The 17810-nt window shown below is 43.8% G+C and overlaps 1 protein-coding gene and 1 non-coding gene across 2 annotated transcripts; one reads left to right on the forward strand and one right to left on the reverse strand.

The window, feature by feature from the left end:
- Window positions 1-270: 270 nt before the first annotated feature.
- Window positions 271-2207, forward strand: LOC124695446 (GDSL esterase/lipase At5g45910-like). Its single transcript, XM_047228293.1, has 5 exons — window positions 271-541; window positions 643-858; window positions 1041-1189; window positions 1553-1829; window positions 1975-2207. Exons 1-5 carry the CDS (start codon window positions 271-273, stop codon window positions 2205-2207), a joined length of 1146 nt encoding a protein of 381 aa, XP_047084249.1.
- A 1076-nt stretch (window positions 2208-3283) lies between these two features.
- On the reverse strand, window positions 3284-3354 carry TRNAG-GCC. The gene has a single exon. It is a non-coding gene; the product is annotated as a tRNA-Gly (tRNA).
- Window positions 3355-17810: the final 14456 nt, after the last annotated feature.

The raw sequence follows: 17810 nt of genomic DNA on the forward strand, positions 1-17810 counted from the left end.
GTTTATTCGAGTTAGCTGATCTGCACTACTCAGTGAAGTGCTTCTGGAAAGGAGGTTTTCAACATAAACCTAACTGGGTCTGGGTTACTTGCATAGCATTTAGAATTTAGAAGCAATATTCAGTTCGTGGATGACAGCAACTCTAAAGATTAAAAAAAAAAAACTCGTACGTTTAGCCAAGTCCAATGCCTGTGCATTTCGGCCACGTAACGTACCATAGGACGCTATATCTATACTTGACCACTTGGGCAGCAATGCCACATTGAAACTATGGAGCGTTTCCCGCCTTCAATGCCCATAGCCTTCGTCCTCCTCATTCTAGCAGCTCGCGTACATTACGCTGAGGCGAACCCTGGCCGCCGGCACCCGATCCGCACCATCTTCAGCTTTGGCAATTCGTACACCGACACGGGAAACTACGGGAAGCTTGCCGCGCCGGTGCTTCCTGTCATTCCTTTCAGCAACTTACCCTACGGAGAGACCTTCTTCGGCCACCCCACCGGCCGAGCCTCCAACGGACGTCTCATCCTCGATTTCATCGGTATGTTCTAGTTAGATTTCAGTCTATGTTACGGAAGAAGCCATCTTATTAATTAGCATGTGTTGTTTCCCGTGCCATTGATTGATTGATCAACTTGGCAGCCGATGAGTTTGGGCTCCCTTTCATCCCGCCGATCCTCGGCGAGGAGCGTAACTTCACCCACGGAGCGAACTTCGGCGTGATCGCCGCCACGGCGCTGGATCTAGGCTTCTTCCTCGAGAAGAACATCACCACCGTGCCCCCTTTCAACAGTTCCCTGAACGTGCAGCTCGAGTGGTTCCGGAAGCTCAAGCCCACATTGTGCTCAACGCCCCAAGGTAGTATACTAGCTAGGACCCCCCTTGGTTACGTTATGTGATGCTTGTGATGATGGGTCTCGGTATACACAACGATTTCGTCCACGAGTGAATTTATTTTCATTATCCGATGTGATGTGGTGATGAGTCCCCAATTCTTCTCAGAAGGATTTCGTCCATGAATTGATTAATTCTGTCTTCAGGCTGCAGAGACTACTTCCGGAGATCTCTCTTCTTCATGGGAGAGATTGGCGGGAACGACTATAACTTCATGAGGGCCGCCGGGAAAACCAACGAGCAGGTCGCGTTATACGTGCCGAAAGTAGTACAGACCATCACAGCAGGCGTCGAGGTAACTAACTTTTGCTTGCTGCTTGATTACTTGTGTTGCGATGGATTGTTGGTTAGAGCCAACAGGGTGGAAGGGTGGGGCGGGGACCACCCTAAGATTTGGCCCAACCCATATGTATTATATAGAAATTATGGAAAAAAATAAAAAAGCACAGCCCAACTAAGGCCTGCCCCACCCTAGCGAAATGGGCTAGATTCGCCACTGTGTGAATGGGGTGTAATCCTCGTGAAAAATCACTAGAGGTGTCATCTAACCTCTAGTGATCCTTCCCCGCCGGTCAACGTCTTTTTACTTGCTCAATTCCCAAAACAATTCAAAAGAAAAAAAAGGAGGAAATATTCTCTCTGCTTTCTTGTTTTGCAGGCAGTAGTCGAGGCGGGAGCCAGGTACGTGGTGGTGCCGGGGATACTGCCGACGGGTTGCATTCCGATCGTACTGACGCTGTTCGCGAGCCCAAACAGGAGCGACTACGACGCCCGGACCGGGTGCCTGCGGGAGGACAACGCGTTTGCGCGCTACCACAACTCGGCGCTGCTGGAGGCCGTGCGTCGGCTCCGGTGCAAGTACCCCGCCGTCAAGATCGTCTACGCCGACTACTACGAGCCGGTCATGGCGTTCCTCAAGAAACCAACCGCATTCGGTACGCGAATTATGTTTCGTTTCCCTCAAAGAATTGAAATGGTTAGAGTGGACAACCCGACTGAGTTTCCCACAAACTAAATAACCTTAGGACATTCATTTGTGCTGTTAGGGGTTGCTAATCCTAGACCGAATTAACGTGGCAGGGTTCAGCGCCACCACATCGGGGCTCCGCGTATGCTGCGGAGCAGGTGGGCCGTACAACTACAATGCAACCGCCCCATGCGGGTTGCCTGGCGCCACCGCATGCCCCGACCCTGCCACACACATCAATTGGGACGGCATCCACCTCACGGAGGCGGCTTACAAGCATATCGCTACCGCTTGGCTCCGCGGCCCGTATGCACACCCACCTATTTTCGATGCCGTGCATCCGTAGCACCGTACATCATTCATGAATGTTTATTCTTGTATGAACAATATTATCACAACCGTTTACAACGATGCAATTTGTATTGAACTATTACTCTGAATATAATGTAAACAATCGGGAAAGAGAAGGCCATGGACACTAAAATTTCTTGGCTTGCAAGATTTTGTTTTTTTCTGGAAAGAGAATACTCATATATACAGATGGAGCCCTGCGCTCAAGAGCTATTGCCAATATGGCTCTCCCACGGTTCCATCCCCTATAAAAATGAAGTTTATAATTGACACACAAGCATTGAAATTGTCTAATTAGCCATCTTTTTTTTGAGAAACACAATACAAACATAGACGTTCACATACACGTGCATACACTCACCCTATGAACGCACCCATGCACACCCTACCCCTATGAGCACCTCCGGAAGACTGAGCCGACGGATTGGATTTTGAAATTGACGAAGTCACCACAGGCGCCTCGCTGTCGACGAAAATGTCGCCTTCCACTGAATGAATATTCCGCATTTATGAGCCACACAGATATTAAACCTGAGGTTTGAATTCTGGTGGGCTGAGGGTACAACCACCCAACCTCATGTTGGTTCTCTAATTAGCCATCTATGTTCTTCTTTTCTCCAAAATTCACACGGTGGCCACCGTAAATGCGAGGGCACCATATTTAGTGTGACGAAAGTGTTATGCAATTCTGTCTCATTCATCCCCTCCAATGCAAAGATACACATTGATTAGACATGAATACATTCCTAAAGGTGTAAGAACCTGTATTTTTATATAAGCATATGATTATATTGTTAAGAATTATGAAAAATGAATTATGAAAAATTTAGACAAAGATAATGCATGAAAGATACACATATATTAGCTATAGCATATATGTACGGCTACATAAATTATCTATAGGATGCAGAAAAAAAAACTTCTCCGTAGGATATGCACCCGTTTATGTACCATTTGACCAGTTCTTGTTGAGATTATTTGCCGAAATAACAGCATGCTCGTTCTACCATTAGCAGCTCTGCTTCTAAGCTGGGGATTATTATGCCAAAAAAAACTGGTTAGGAAACAACATGCACCAGCCGGGAATCGAACCCGGGTCTGTACCGTGGCAGGGTACTATTCTACCACTAGACCACTGGTGCTTCCATGTGAAATTTTCTCTACTAGTGGATCTATACTGTTAGTTTGTTGGACCTCCAACATCGCAGCTATCTGATCGACCTACACTTGCGTCTTTGAAGAGACCGTGTGGATACGTTACAGCAAGATTAGCCAACAAAATATGAACATGCGAGAGTCTCAGTTTGCGATGGTCGTCTCGACGGCTTCGTGTCTTATCATACTGAACCTTGGACACCTTTTACAAGTCCAAAGTTCTTGCACAAGTTCGCATGGTCAGACTATTGCTTAGGGAATGTATGGTTACTACTTACTAGCATACTCCCCACCGCAGCCCTTCGGAGAAATTTAGGCTATCAGGTAGCCTGCGCGTACGACTGACGCTCTATCGCATGTTCCTCAAAGCGACAGAGCTTGCGCCGCATGTTTCAACATGTGCCAAAGAAAAAGCACGCAACTGGGAAGAGGGAGATGGAGTGTCGCAATTCTCTTCACCACCGGCACATTCATAGCGCTACCACGATCTTTGACATCAGGAAGACATAGACGGACACCTCCACTCCCTCCATTGACACATGTGTCGACACACCATCATTTCAACAATCGTTCGCACATGCTTCATCAACTCGTCGCCAATAGCGGTAAGCCCCCAACTTAGCTTATGAAGCATTTAAGACCCTAGATATGTACTTAGGATGAGAGTTTTGGGTTTGATTTGCATTTGTTTGGTTGTGCTTGTATAAGTTTGTTCTTTCTTTCTGAAGCAGACATAGTTTACAGATCTATCTCTGGTTTGTTCAAGTTGGCGGTACTTTATTATCTAAAGTTTCACCTGCTCCCGATTTTGATGAAGTTTTGTGCTTAGGGTTTGACCTTTCCCCCATTTAGGGGTTAGGGTTAGTGTTTTTTTTTTTTGCCTTCCATGTATGAGCTTGATGATTGATTGGGTCAATTAATGATTAAGTTACGATGTATGTGTGGAAGAGCCCAGTGGGTTGCATGAACTGCATGCCCGTTATGAATGGTCTTTCCACGAACATTGCACATACGAAGCACTACCTCACTCTGTTTTGACATTGGTGCAATGGTGATGATTAAGTTGTGTCACAATTTAGTTCAAGGGGTCGTCTATTGTACCTAGTGCAATGCAGAAGTACATTGCTTCAACATGATCCAACACATCAGGATCATCTCTTGAATTGCACATATTGTGTGCACTCTGTTTTTTTCGACAAGGGACACTTTATTACTTAAACGGTTTAATCATTACATCTGGCTTCTGCATAACTAAGATACACAAAAGCCACTCAGGACCAAAATTATTAACCAAAAACACGTGGAAAAGCGCAATACAAGTAAACATCACAACAACTGCACAACCACCTATGGGATAGAGGGCAAATCTGTTGACTACGCTGGCATTCATGTTGGATAAAAATATCCATAGCCATATTCTCTAACCGTGGAGACATCTTCATAAATATGTCATGTTTCTCCACACAATGTAGACATGATCATAAATGGAGCGTACATAAGCACTCGTAGACAACCTTCATAAGAGAAAAAATCATCATTAAAAACCTTATCATGTATACATAAACATATTGACCAAATAATGGCAAGCGCTGCATGCACCAGTACATCTGCCGGTAAAGGTAGGGTGGGGAGCCGTCGGTGGCGACGGCCCTGGCTGTGAACTGCCCGCGCTGGCGCTGGACGATCTCGATCTGCTGGTAGGCGTCGGACGGGTCGAACGGTCGTGGCTTCACGTCTTTGATGCAGCGGGAGAAGCATCATGGGGTCATGTCCTCCTCCCCGGAGCACGTCCTGAATAGACACTTGCATTTGCCCGTGGCGACGATGGCGTAGTAGCGGTTGGAGGCGATGGGCTGGTCGGTGACGGGCACGAACACGACGGAATCGGTGTAGGTTCTTCTTCTCTCACCTTGGCGCTCCGTGTAGCTGAGCGTGAGCACGCAGTCCTCCGGGAACGGGAGGTCCCCCACGCGCGTCCCCCCGCACAACCCCCAACATCACGTCTCATCGTCGTCGTCGTCCTCGTCGCTCTTCACGATGATGTAGCCTGAGTTTTGGCCCTCCGGCGGTGGCCGGGGAACCGTCTCCGGGTGGCTCTTGAAGAAAGATAGCGGCTTGCTAGAGTACATGACACCCTTTGTATATGTCTTTGCGTTGATAACAATGACCAATTGCTTGATCCTTTTATGTACACACTATGCTAATACTTATATGAAAAATGTTGTTGAATGATAGAAAATGTTTTCTGATCTTACCGTAGGGAGATCTGGCATCCTCCTCCCGAGCCACCCCCGTGTGGCGGCCGGGGAGAACTCTACCCCGCCGTCGCCGTCTCCCCCCTCTCCCCCTCCCCTCCTTCGCCGCCGCCACGGGGTGCGTCTGGCAAAGGCCGGCCGGCGGCGGCGGGGATTCTTCGTCATCTCGCGCGAGGAGGTCGAGCGTGGGTCGTCTTCGTAGGGCCGGAGCGCGGCCCTTCGTCGGGGACCTCGATGGTGGTGCCTGGCCTTGGCTCGGGGACACCATGACGGACGACGAGGTGGTGGAGTGCCCTACCGGCGGCGGAGGGAGGGGTGGGGGCGGGCTGCAAGGGGAAACCCTAGGTCCCCTTCTCCTCGCTTCTCGGCGGCCGGCTGTGGAGGGCTGGCTTTCGGCTGCGGCGGTGCCTGATACGTCCAATTTGCATCACTATTTTATATCATAATTTGCTGTTATTCATTGATATATTTCATATTGGGACACAATACTTATGTTATTTCATCTATTTTGCATGTTTCATCATTATTGGAGGATCAAGCACCGGAGCCAGGATTCTCGCTGGAAAAAGCACCGTCGAAGGCAATATTTCGGAAGATCACCTGTGGAAGGAAATTATACCAAAAATCCTATTTTTCAAGATGACGGAGGAAGCCAGAAGGAGGAGCCAGGGTGGGCCCACACCATAGGGCGGCGCGGCCCAGGCCCTGGCCGCGCCGCCATGTGGTGTGGAGGGCCCACGACCCCTTTCGCCTCCTTTTCTTCGCGAAATCCTTCGTCCCGAAAACCTAAGCCAGAAGGGGTACCTCACGAAGAGTTACAGCCGCCTCGCGGGGCGGAGAACATCGGAGAGAAAGAGCTCTCCGGCGGGCGGGAATCCGCCGGGGAAATTCCCTCCGGGAGGGGGAAATCGACGCCATCGTCACCGACGTCAAGCTGGACATCATCACCATCACCATCATCATCATCTCCACCATCATCACCGCCGTCATCACCGCTGGACACCGTCACCGCCGTAGCAATTTGGGTTTGATCTTGATTGTTTGATAGGGGAAACTCTCCCGGTATCGATCTATACTTGTTGTTGATGCTATTGAGTGAAACCATTGAACCAAGTTTATGTTCAGATTGTTATTCATCATCATATCACCTCTGATCATGTTCCATATGATGTCTCGTGAGTAGTTCGTTTAGTTCTTGAGGACATGGGTGAAGTCTAAATGTTAGTAGTGAACTATGGTTGAGTAATATTCAATGGTGTGATATTTAAGTTGTGGTGTTATTCTTCTAGTGGTGTCATGTGAACGTCGACTACATGACACTTCACCATTTATGGGCCTAGGGGAATGCATCTTGTATTCGTTTGCTAATTGCGGGGTTGCCGGAGTGACGAAACCTAAACCCCGTTGGTATATCGATGCGGGAGGGATCGCAGGATCTCGAGTTTAAGGCTGTGGTTAGATTTATTCTTAATTACTTTCTTGTAGTTGCGGATGCTTGCAAGGGGTATAATCACAAGTATGTATTTAGTCCTAGGAAGGGCGGTACATTAGCATAGGTTCACCCACACAACACTTATCATAACAATGAAGATTATTTAGCCGTATGTAGCGAAAGCACTAGACTAAAATCCCATGAGTCCTCGAGAACGTTTGGTCATTATAAGTAAACAAACCGGCTTGTCCTTTGTGCTACAAAGGATTGGGCCACTCGCTGCAATTATTTCTCTCGCATTTTACTTACTCGTACTTATTTCATCTGTTACATCAAAACCCCCGAATACTTGTCTGTGAGCATTTACAGTGAAACCTTCATCAAAACTGTTTGCCAACACCTTCTGCTCCTCGTTGGGATCGACATTCTTACTTATCGAAGATACTACGATACACCCCCTATACTTGTGGGTCATCAAGACTATTTTCTGGCGCCGTTGCCGGGGAGTGAAGTGCTATTGGTAAGTGGAATTGGTAAGGAAAACCTTTACTGTTGTGCTGATTTTATTTCTACCTGCTGCCATAAGTCATTATGGAGAGCTCTTCTCTTCAATTTCTATTTGGGAAATCTACTACTACTGCAACGGTAGTAGATGAGGCGCCAGGTGAGGAAGTGATACCATATAAAATACCTATGAAAATTATTGAACGTGTTATGGATAACCGCTATGAAGGGGATGGAACTGTCCACCCCGGTGATCATTTACTGTTTTTGCATGAATTATGCGGGTTATTCAAATGTGCAGGTATTGCTATGGATGAAGTGAGGAAGAAATTATTCTCTTTATCGCTGTCCGGTAAGGCGGCGCATTGGTATAAATTACTTGGATAATGGGGATTCTCTTGAATGGAATGATATTGTGCCCCGGTTTTATTCTAAGTTCTATCCTCCAAGTGAAATTCATAAGGATCGGAATCGCATATATAATTTTTGGCCTCATGATGGAGAGAGTATTGCCCAAGCTTGGGGAGATTGAAGTCTTTAATGCTCAAATGCCCCATTCATGAGCTTCCGGTAATGTTATTATTGATAATTTCTATGCAAGACTTTCTTTTCAAGACAAGACTTTGCTTGGATACTTCTTGTTCTGGATCATTTACACGCAACAAAGAAGAGTTTAAAAGGGACCTTCTTGATCGAATCCAAGAAAATACTGAAGGTTGGGAGAACGACAAGGATAGAGAATCGGGTATAATTTATGATTATAAATGCATTGAAGCTTTTATGGATACTGATTTATTTCGTAATATGAGTGCTACATATGGTCTTGATTCCCAAGTTGTCGTAAATCTTTATAAAGCTTTTGCCTCTCATTATGAATTGCCTAAGAAGAATTTTGACAAGTATCATGAACCATATAAAGATAAAATGGATTCATCTATTAATAAGTGTGTTGTAATTGAAACTGCTGATCGTGTAATTCCCGAAGCTTATATTGAAAAAACTCCTTTCCCTGCTAAAATGAAAGAGTACTCTGTTATAAATAGTGCGGTTCATAAAAGTGAAAAGAAACCTAGAGAACCTGAAGAACAAATAAAAATTGAACCTCGTTGTTGCAATAGTTAAAGATCTTGTGACTCGAAAATGTTGAGGATGGTCATATTATTTTCTGTGAAGATGCTTCTAATATTGTTTCACATCCTAATAAACCCAAACAAGCTAGTGTTCCTATGCTATCTGTTAAAATTGGTGATCATTGCTATTATGGACTATGTGATATTGGTGCAAGTGTTAGTGCTATTCCTTATGAGCTTTACACGGAGATTATGCACGAAATTGATTCTTGTGAACTTGAAGATATTGATGTGGTTATTCAGCTGGCTAATAGAGAAACTATTTCACCAATTGGTATTGTCCGAGATGTGGAAGTTCTATGTGGTAAGATTAAATATCCTGCTGACTTTTTGGTACTTGGTTCTGCTGCTAGTGATTATTGTCCTATCATTTTTGGTAGACCTTTTCTAAATACTTGTGGAGCTATTATAGATTGCAAGAAAGAGAAAATTTTGACTAAATTTGCTGGTGAATCTTATGAGTTTAACTTCTCTAAATTTACTAAAACTCCTTATAAAGCTGATTTGCCTAGTAATGATTTTAAAATGGAGCAGTGTGCATCTATTGTTCTTGTTCCTAACAATCCTTTGCAGCAACATTTGGAGGATAGTGAGAGCGAAATTTTTAGGAAAGAAAGAGATGAACTTGAGGAAATTTTTCTTCGCCAACCTATTCTCAAGCATGATTTACCGGTGGAAGATTTGGGTACAACACCGCCACCAAAGGAAGATCCTGTTTTTGATTTAAAGCCTTTACCCGATGATCTTAAATATGCTCATATTGATGATAAGAAAATATATCCTGTTATTATTAGTTCTAAGCTTACTGAGTTTGAAGAAGAAAGATTATTGCAAATATTGAAGAAACACCGAGGAGCTATTGGCTACACTCTTGATGATTTGAAGGGGATTTCTCCATCTATTTGCCAACATGCTATTAATATGGAAGATGATGCAAAGCCTGTTGTTGAACCTCAGCGTCGTCTAATTCCGAAGATGAAGGAAGTGGTAAGGAATGAGGTATTACGACTTCTTGAAGCTGGTATTATATATCCTATTGCTGATAGTAGATGGGTTAGTCCTGTACATTGCGTTCCCAAGAAAGGAGGTATGACTGTTGTGCCTAATGATAATGATGAGCTCATTCCTCAAAGAGTGGTTGTAGGGTATAGAATGTGCATTGATTTTCGAAAATTTAATAAAGTTACTAAGAAAGATCATTACCCTTTACCATTTATTGATCAAATGCTAGAAAGATTGTCTAAAAATACTCATTTTTGCTTTCTTGATGGTTATTCTGGATTTTCACAAATTGCTTGTTAAAGCTAAAGATCAAGAGAAAACCACCTTTACTTGTCCCTATGGAACTTATGCTTATAGACGTATGCCTTTTGGTTTATGTAATGCTCCTGCTACTTTTCAAAGATGCATGTCTGCTATTTTTCATGGTTTTTGTGAAAGTATTGTAGAGGTATTCATGGATGATTTTTCCGTTTATGGGAATTCTTTTGATAGTTGCTTGCGAAACCTTGATAAAGTTTTGCAGAGATGTGAAGAAACTAACCTTGTTCTTAATTGGGAGAAATGCCACTTTATGGTTAATGAAGGAATTGTATTGGGACATAAAATTTCGAGAGAGGTATTGAAGTTGATAGAGCTAAAGTTGAAGCAATTGAGAAGATGCCCTATCCGAGGGATGTTAAAGGTATTCGTAGTGTTCTTGGTCATGCTTGGGTTTTATAGGAGGTTTATTAAAGATTTCTCCAAGATTTCAAAGCCTCTTACTAATCTTCTTCAAAAAGATGTACCATTTGTTTTTGATGATGATTGTAAGGAAGCTTTTGAAACTCTTAAGAAAGCCTTAACAAGCTGCTCCTATAGTTGAACCTCCTGATTGGAATTTACCATTTGAAATTATGTGTGATGCTAGTGATTTTCTTGTAGGTGCTGTTCTTGGACAGCGAGTAGATAAAAAACTGAATGTTATTCATTATGCTAGTAAAACTCTTGATGCTGCTCAAAGAAATTATGCTACAACTGAAAAAGAACTATTGGCTGTAGTCTTTGCTTGTGATAAATTCAGACCTTATATTGTTGATTCAAAAGTTACTATTCATATCGATCATGCTGCAATTAGATACCTAATGACAAAGAAAGATGCTAAGCCGAGGCTTATTAGATGGGTACTTCTTTTGCAAGAATTTGATTTACATATTGTAGATAGGAAAGGTGCTGATAATCCTGTTGTCTGATAATTTGTCTAGATTGGAAAATATTGTTTATGATCCTGTTCTCGTTAATGATAGTTTTCCAAATGAACAATTGGCCGTGATAAAGGTGAGCTCGCGAGACAGATCCTTGGTATGCTGATTATGCTAACTTTATTGTTTCCAAGTACTTGCCTCCAACCTTTTCAGCTCGAGCAAAGGAGGAAATTCTTTTATGATTTGAGGCATTATTTCGGGATGACCCACACTTATATAAAGAAGGAGTGGATGGTATTATGCGAAGATGTGTTCCCGAATATGAACAACAAGAGATATTGAGTAAATGTCATGGCAGTGCTTATGGAGGACATCACGCCGGAGAAAGAACCGCGCACAAAGTTCTACAATCAGGTTTTTATTGGCCAACTCTCTTCAAGGATGCGAGAAAGTTTATTCTATCTTGTGATGAATGCCAAAGGGTTGGTAATATCTCCAGACGCAATGAAATGCCTATGAATTATACTCTTGTTATTGAACCGTTTGATTGTTGGGGATTTGACTTCATGGGACCTTTTCCGTCTTCGAAGGTAACACTCATATACTTGTTGCTTGTTGATTATGTTACTAAATGGGTGGAAGCTATACCTACAAAAAGTGCTGATGGTGAGACCTCTTTAAGAATGCTTTTGGATATTATTTTTCCTAGATTTGGAGTGCCTAGATATATTATGACTGATGGAGGTTCTCATTTTATTCATGGAGGTTTCAGAAAAACTCTTGCTAGGTATGGTATTAATCATAGAATTGCTTCCGCTTATCATCCTCAAACTAGTGGTCAAGTAGAATTATCGAATAGAGAAATTAAATCTATTTTGGGAAAGACTGTTAATAAAACTAGAAAGAATTGGGCTAGTAAATTGAAGGATGCACTGTGGGCTTATAGAACTGCTTATAAAAACCCCATGGGAATGTCACCTTATAAAATGGTTTACGGAAAAGCTTGTCATTTACCTTTAGAGCTAGAACACAAAGCTTATAGGGCTGTTAGAGAATTAAATAAAGATCCTAAACTTGCCGCTGATAAGAGGTTGCTACAATTGAGTTCTCTAGATGAATGGAGAAGTGAAGCTTATGAAAATGCTAAACTCTTTAAAGAGAAAGTTAAAAAATGGCATGATAGAAGGATCATCAAAAGAGAGTTTAATGTTGGAGATAAGGTCCTATTGTATCGGTCTCGTCTCAGATTCTTTGCAGGGAAATTACTCTCGAAATGGGAAGGACCATATGTTGTCGAGGAGGTGTATCGCTCAGGAGCAATCAAGATTAGCTCTCTCCAAGGCAATGCTACGCAAGTGGTGAATGGACAAAGACTCAAGCATTATATCTCGGGTGATTCTTATAATGTTGATGTTGATATTATTCAAGTGGAAACACCGGAAGCTTTCATCAAAGGACAAATTGACAGTCCGCCGTAACTCGACTTTGAATAGGTAACAGATCGGTAATGAAAATTACGCAATTTACTTTCCGAACAATATTTTCGCTGTTTTTGGAAAATATGAGAAATTACTAGTTCGAAACGGAGTGGAAAGGACGCACGAGGGGTGCCACCATAGGGCGGCGCGGCCTGACTCGGGCCCGCGCCGACCTATGGTCCGGCCGCCCCGTCGCCCCTTTCCGACTCGGTTCGATCTGGTACTTTCCTTTGGTCGTGAAAATTTTTGCTATATAATCCCCCGGACCCCTGGAGGTCCGTATATCGTGTTCTCGACGTGTTTTGTTTCGAGTTGTTTCTGCCAGGATTTGCTTCGGATCTAGAGCCACCATGTCTTCGTCGGAAGCCCCGAAGGACAACTCCAGCAAGGATGTTGGCAACTTGTACATGGAGGAGCTGAAGATGCACCCCAAGGAGTTGCTGCTCGTTGAAGGAGAACCCGCAGGTCAAGGATGTCCGGGGTCCTAAAGGAGAAGGAAGCCTCGGAAGACAGGATGGAGAAGCTAGAACAAGAGGTTTTCAAGTACAAGAAGATGGCTGAGCGTGAGGTGGATATCTTCCACGAGATTGTGTCCGAACTCATTGCTCGAACATGAGAAGGAAACTGGAAAGCTTTGGAGCGACATCCTCTCACTTCACGACACCACCAACAAGCTCCAAGCACAACTCTATGACGTTCAGAATCAAAACTGTGAGTATGAAAACAGGTTTAAATACATAAGCCGTGCTGCCAGTTTCAGGATTCCCGAGACCAAGATGTCGTTTCTTGATGGAGAGCCTCTTCCTTGGAAGTCTGATGACGGGAATTCATCGCCACCATCTCCTCAGGAGTAATTCATCATCGGTATTGGCATCCCCTTGGTTTGTTCCAAGCTTGGGGGAGTGCCGCGGTATCACATTATCACTACCTTTTACTTTTATTGTCAAGTAGTGTCATATCATGAATAGGGAAGTTATCGTATAAGATGGGTTGCGTTTGGAAGTATCTCTCCTTTAGTTGTCTATGTATCCCTTGGTGTGAGTTATCGATATGGAATATTAATGAGAAGTCTTATCATTTACATATTGCACATCTTATTTTAGTTTGCAATTTCTATGATTCATCTTGTTGTTAGTATTGGTATCACTTTGGGAGCATTGAATAAATCTATTTGGTTTTGGCAAACTTAGCATTGGTCAATAGCAACAACACTTTGAGGTTTAAATAGAGAAGAGAAATACATGTAGATGTTTCGTTGTCTTTCTTGTTAGCTCATAGTTCATTATTCTGAAGTTAAAATTGTTTGTGCTTACAAGGAAGATGCATGATTGTTTCTATCATATGTATATTTGTTTGTTTCCCTCGACTCTTATGCTTGCTAATTAATCTTGCTAACCAAAGACCTGTACTGAGAGGGAATACTTCTCGTGCATCCAAACCTTCAACCAAACCTATGTTATTTGTGTCCACCATACCTACCTATTACATGGTATTTTCTCGCCATTCCAAGTAAATACTTCATGTGCTACCTTTAAACAATTCAAAACTTAGTATCTCTTATTTGTGTCAATGTTTCATAGCTCATGAGGAAGTATGTGGTGTTTTATCTTTCAATCTTGTTGGGCAATTTCCACCAATGGACTAGTGGCTTCATCCGCTTATCCAATAATTTTGCAAAAAGAGCTGGCAATGGGATTCCCAGTCCCAAATTAATTAAACTGAATAGACACTCCTCCATGGTATGCGATTGATGGACGGCACCCGAAGGATTCGGTTAGCCATGGCTTGTGTAAGCAAAGGTTGGGGGGAGTGTCATCATCATCATAAAGCTAAAATAAAAAGGCACTCCTTCATGGTATGAGATTGTTGGCAGGCACCCGAGGATTCGGTTAGCCATGGTTTGTGAAAGAAAGGTTGGAAGGAGTGCCACACAAAATGAAAATATTATGGGAGCCGCTCTTAGGAGGTTGTCTGGCAAGGGGGTTAGAGTACCCGCTACCAGTCGTTGACAACAATAAACACCTCTCAAAATGTTACTTTTATTATCTCTATATGATTTCAAAACTGAAAGAGCTCTAGCACATGATTTAATCCCTGCTTCCCTCTGCGAAGGGCCTGTCTTTTACTTTATGTTGAGTCAGTAAACCTATTTCTCTCCATCTCAAGCAAGCATTTGAGTAGTTGTGATCAAACCATTATATTGTGATTTACTACATCATGTCTTTTATTCTTTCTTGTTTAGTACAAGTTTTATCTGAATGAATATAGCTTTGCAAGTTATCAATGATTATGAAGAGACCATTATGATTGAGTATGCAAGTTGTGCATTATAAACTTTAACATGAGAGAGCTGCTCAATAAATAAATATAATCTATTAATTGTTCTCTGACCAGGAACGGAGTTTGCCATCACCAATTATGATTTCTCATGCACCTTTACTTGTGATTACCTTATACTTGTTTCAATATGAGTTATAAGAGGTTGTTTACTATAATGTCCTGTGTGAATGAATATGATGTTTCTTGTCCGTATTTTATTTATCGACTCTTCACTCCATAAACATGTGGTCATGTCTATCGAGTTCAGTTTCGCTTGGGGACAAGCGAAGTCTAAGCTTGGGGGGAGTTGATACGTCCAATTTGCATCACTATTTTATATCATAATTTGCTATATATTATTCATTGATATATTTCATATTGGGACACAATACTTATGTTATTTCATCTATTTTGCATGTTTCATCATTATTGGAGGATCAAGCACCGGAGCCAGGATTCTGCTGGAAAAAGCACCGTCAGAAGGCAATATTTCGGAAGATCACCTGTGGAAGGAAATTATACCAAAAATCCTATTTTTCAAGATGACGGAGGAAGCCAGAAGGAGGAGCCAGGAGGAGCCGGGGTGGGCCCACACCATAGGGCGGCGCGGCCCGAGGCCCCGGCCGCGCCGCCATGTGGTGTGGAGGGCCCACGACCCCTTTCGCCTCCTTTTCTTCGCGAAATCCTTCGTCCCGAAAACCTAAGCCGGAAGGGGTACCTCACGAAGAGTTACAGCCGCCTCGCGGGGCGGAGAACATCGGAGAGAAAAGAGCTCTCCGGCGGGCAGGAATCCGCCGGGAAATTCCCCTCCGGGAGGGGGAAATCGACGCCATCGTCACCGACGTCAAGCTGGACATCATCACCATCACCATCATCATCATCTCCACCATCATCACCGCCGTCATCACCGCTGGACACCGTCACCGCCGTAGCAATTTGGGTTTGATCTTGATTGTTTGATAGGGGAAACTCTCCCGGTATCGATCTATACTTGTTGTTGATGCTATTGAGTGAAACCATTGAACCAAGTTTATGTTCAGATTGTTATTCATCATCATATCACCTCTGATCATGTTCCATATGATGTCTCGTGAGTAGTTCGTTTAGTTCTTGAGGACATGGGTGAAGTCTAAATGTTAGTAGTGAACTATGGTTGAGTAATATTCAATGGTGTGATATTTAAGTTGTGGTGTTATTCTTCTAGTGGTGTCATGTGAACGTCGACTACATGACACTTCACCATTTATGGGCCTAGGGGAATGCATCTTGTATTCGTTTGCTAATTGCGGGGTTGCCGGAGTGACAGAAACCTAAACCCCCGTTGGTATATCGATGCGGGAGGGATCGCAGGATCTCGAGTTTAAGGCTGTGGTTAGATTTATTCTTAATTACTTTCTTGTAGTTGCGGATGCTTGCAAGGGGTATAATCACAAGTATGTATTTAGTCCTAGGAAGGGCGGTACATTAGCATAGGTTCACCCACACAACACTTATCATAACAATGAAGATTATTTAGCCGTATGTAGCGAAAGCACTAGACTAAAATCCCATGAGTCCTCGAGAACGTTTGGTCATTATAAGTAAACAAACCGGCTTGTCCTTTGTGCTACAAAGGATTGGGCCACTCGCTGCAATTATTTCTCTCGCATTTTACTTACTCGTACTTATTTCATCTGTTACATCAAAACCCCCTGAATACTTGTCTGTGAGCATTTACAGTGAAACCTTCATCGAAACTGTTTGCCAACACCTTCTGCTCCTCGTTGGGATCGACATTCTTACTTATCGAAGATACTACGATACACCCCCTATACTTGTGGGTCATCAGTGCCCAGGCGCGTGCGGTGTCTTCGGACTACGCAATCTGCTTGGTGTCTCCGGCGGCAACCATGGCCAGCCTGGGATGGTCGTCGGCGTGGGGGCCCGACCTGAATAAAGGCGGTGGTCCTAGGGTCTCTCTTGGGCGAAGATGAAGACCTGCCTGAGGCTTGCCCTTCATGATCTGGTCGGAGTGTTGAGTTCTGGAAGGCGTCGACGGCGAATGTAACAGTGCTTCTATTGCCTGAAGTTTGCTGGATCGGTGGTATTCGGTCGTGCGCGCCCATGCTTTTATTCCGACCGTTTGATTCTAGAGGGTGCTGCGCGAAGCTCTTTTCTGTGTTGACACCAAGTGACAGCTGATCCAAGGTGAAGTCAGAAGAAGAGAATATCATGAAGGCCGGATTTGGAGGACTAGCCAATGGAAGTTCAAGTGTTTGCGCTGTTCTGGGGCTTGCTTGGTGTTCCGGACTTCGCAATAGTGGTATGAAAGTGGGGGCGCAGCACATGCGAAGTTCGTAGTCTTACCTTTCAGGGTGAAAACCCAAGATCTAGCCTTAACTGGTTGTGTCTGGCAATGTCCTTGTTGAAGATATTGTTTTATGAGCGGAGACTATCTTCAGGGTGAAAATCTAAGATCTTTGATCGGGCGACGACGGCGCTGGTGCACTGTTTCCTTCTTGGAGGCGTTGCTTTTGAAGAGTTTGAATTTTAGATGTTGTCTTGGCGGTGGATATATTACTGTTGCTAGGACTGAGATACTGTAGCGGGACTTTTAGTTCTTAGTTTTATTTTCTCTTTTTTTTAGCTGTGTGTGCATCCGTAAAGTTATTAGGACATTGCGTTGTTGTAGAGGTTGGATGTGATTAGTATCTTCTGATATTAACATATTCTCTTTGAGAGTGGATTTGGTGATCAGGGGGATATGTGAGCATCCCGTAATCACCGTTGGATTTGGTCCACCACCGTTGGATTCTGCTACTCACTAACGGTCACTACCTCGTCGGCCTGCACCTCCACCTCGCCGCCTCCACCTTGCGCATATGATGTCGCGTCAGTGTCTCCCCGGCTAAGCGTCACCGTGCACCTTCCGCGCGTCTCTCCGTCCTTCCACTCGACGCGCTGGACCATGTCGATGCGTGTACAGTGCTAACATCGTTAGACATGTGTCGAGCAGAGAAAGGGTGCTCACATATCCCCTAATCACCAGGCTTCATCTGTATTCCCTTTATCGAAAAAATTGATAGGAGAAAAGTTTCGCATGAGTTACTCACGGAACAAGATAACACGGCTTTGATGCGATTAGTCGCAGCTAGCAAGCGCT

The sequence above is a fragment of the Lolium rigidum genome, chromosome 3, assembly GCF_022539505.1.
Source record: "Lolium rigidum isolate FL_2022 chromosome 3, APGP_CSIRO_Lrig_0.1, whole genome shotgun sequence".
Classification (NCBI taxonomy): domain Eukaryota; kingdom Viridiplantae; phylum Streptophyta; class Magnoliopsida; order Poales; family Poaceae; genus Lolium; species Lolium rigidum.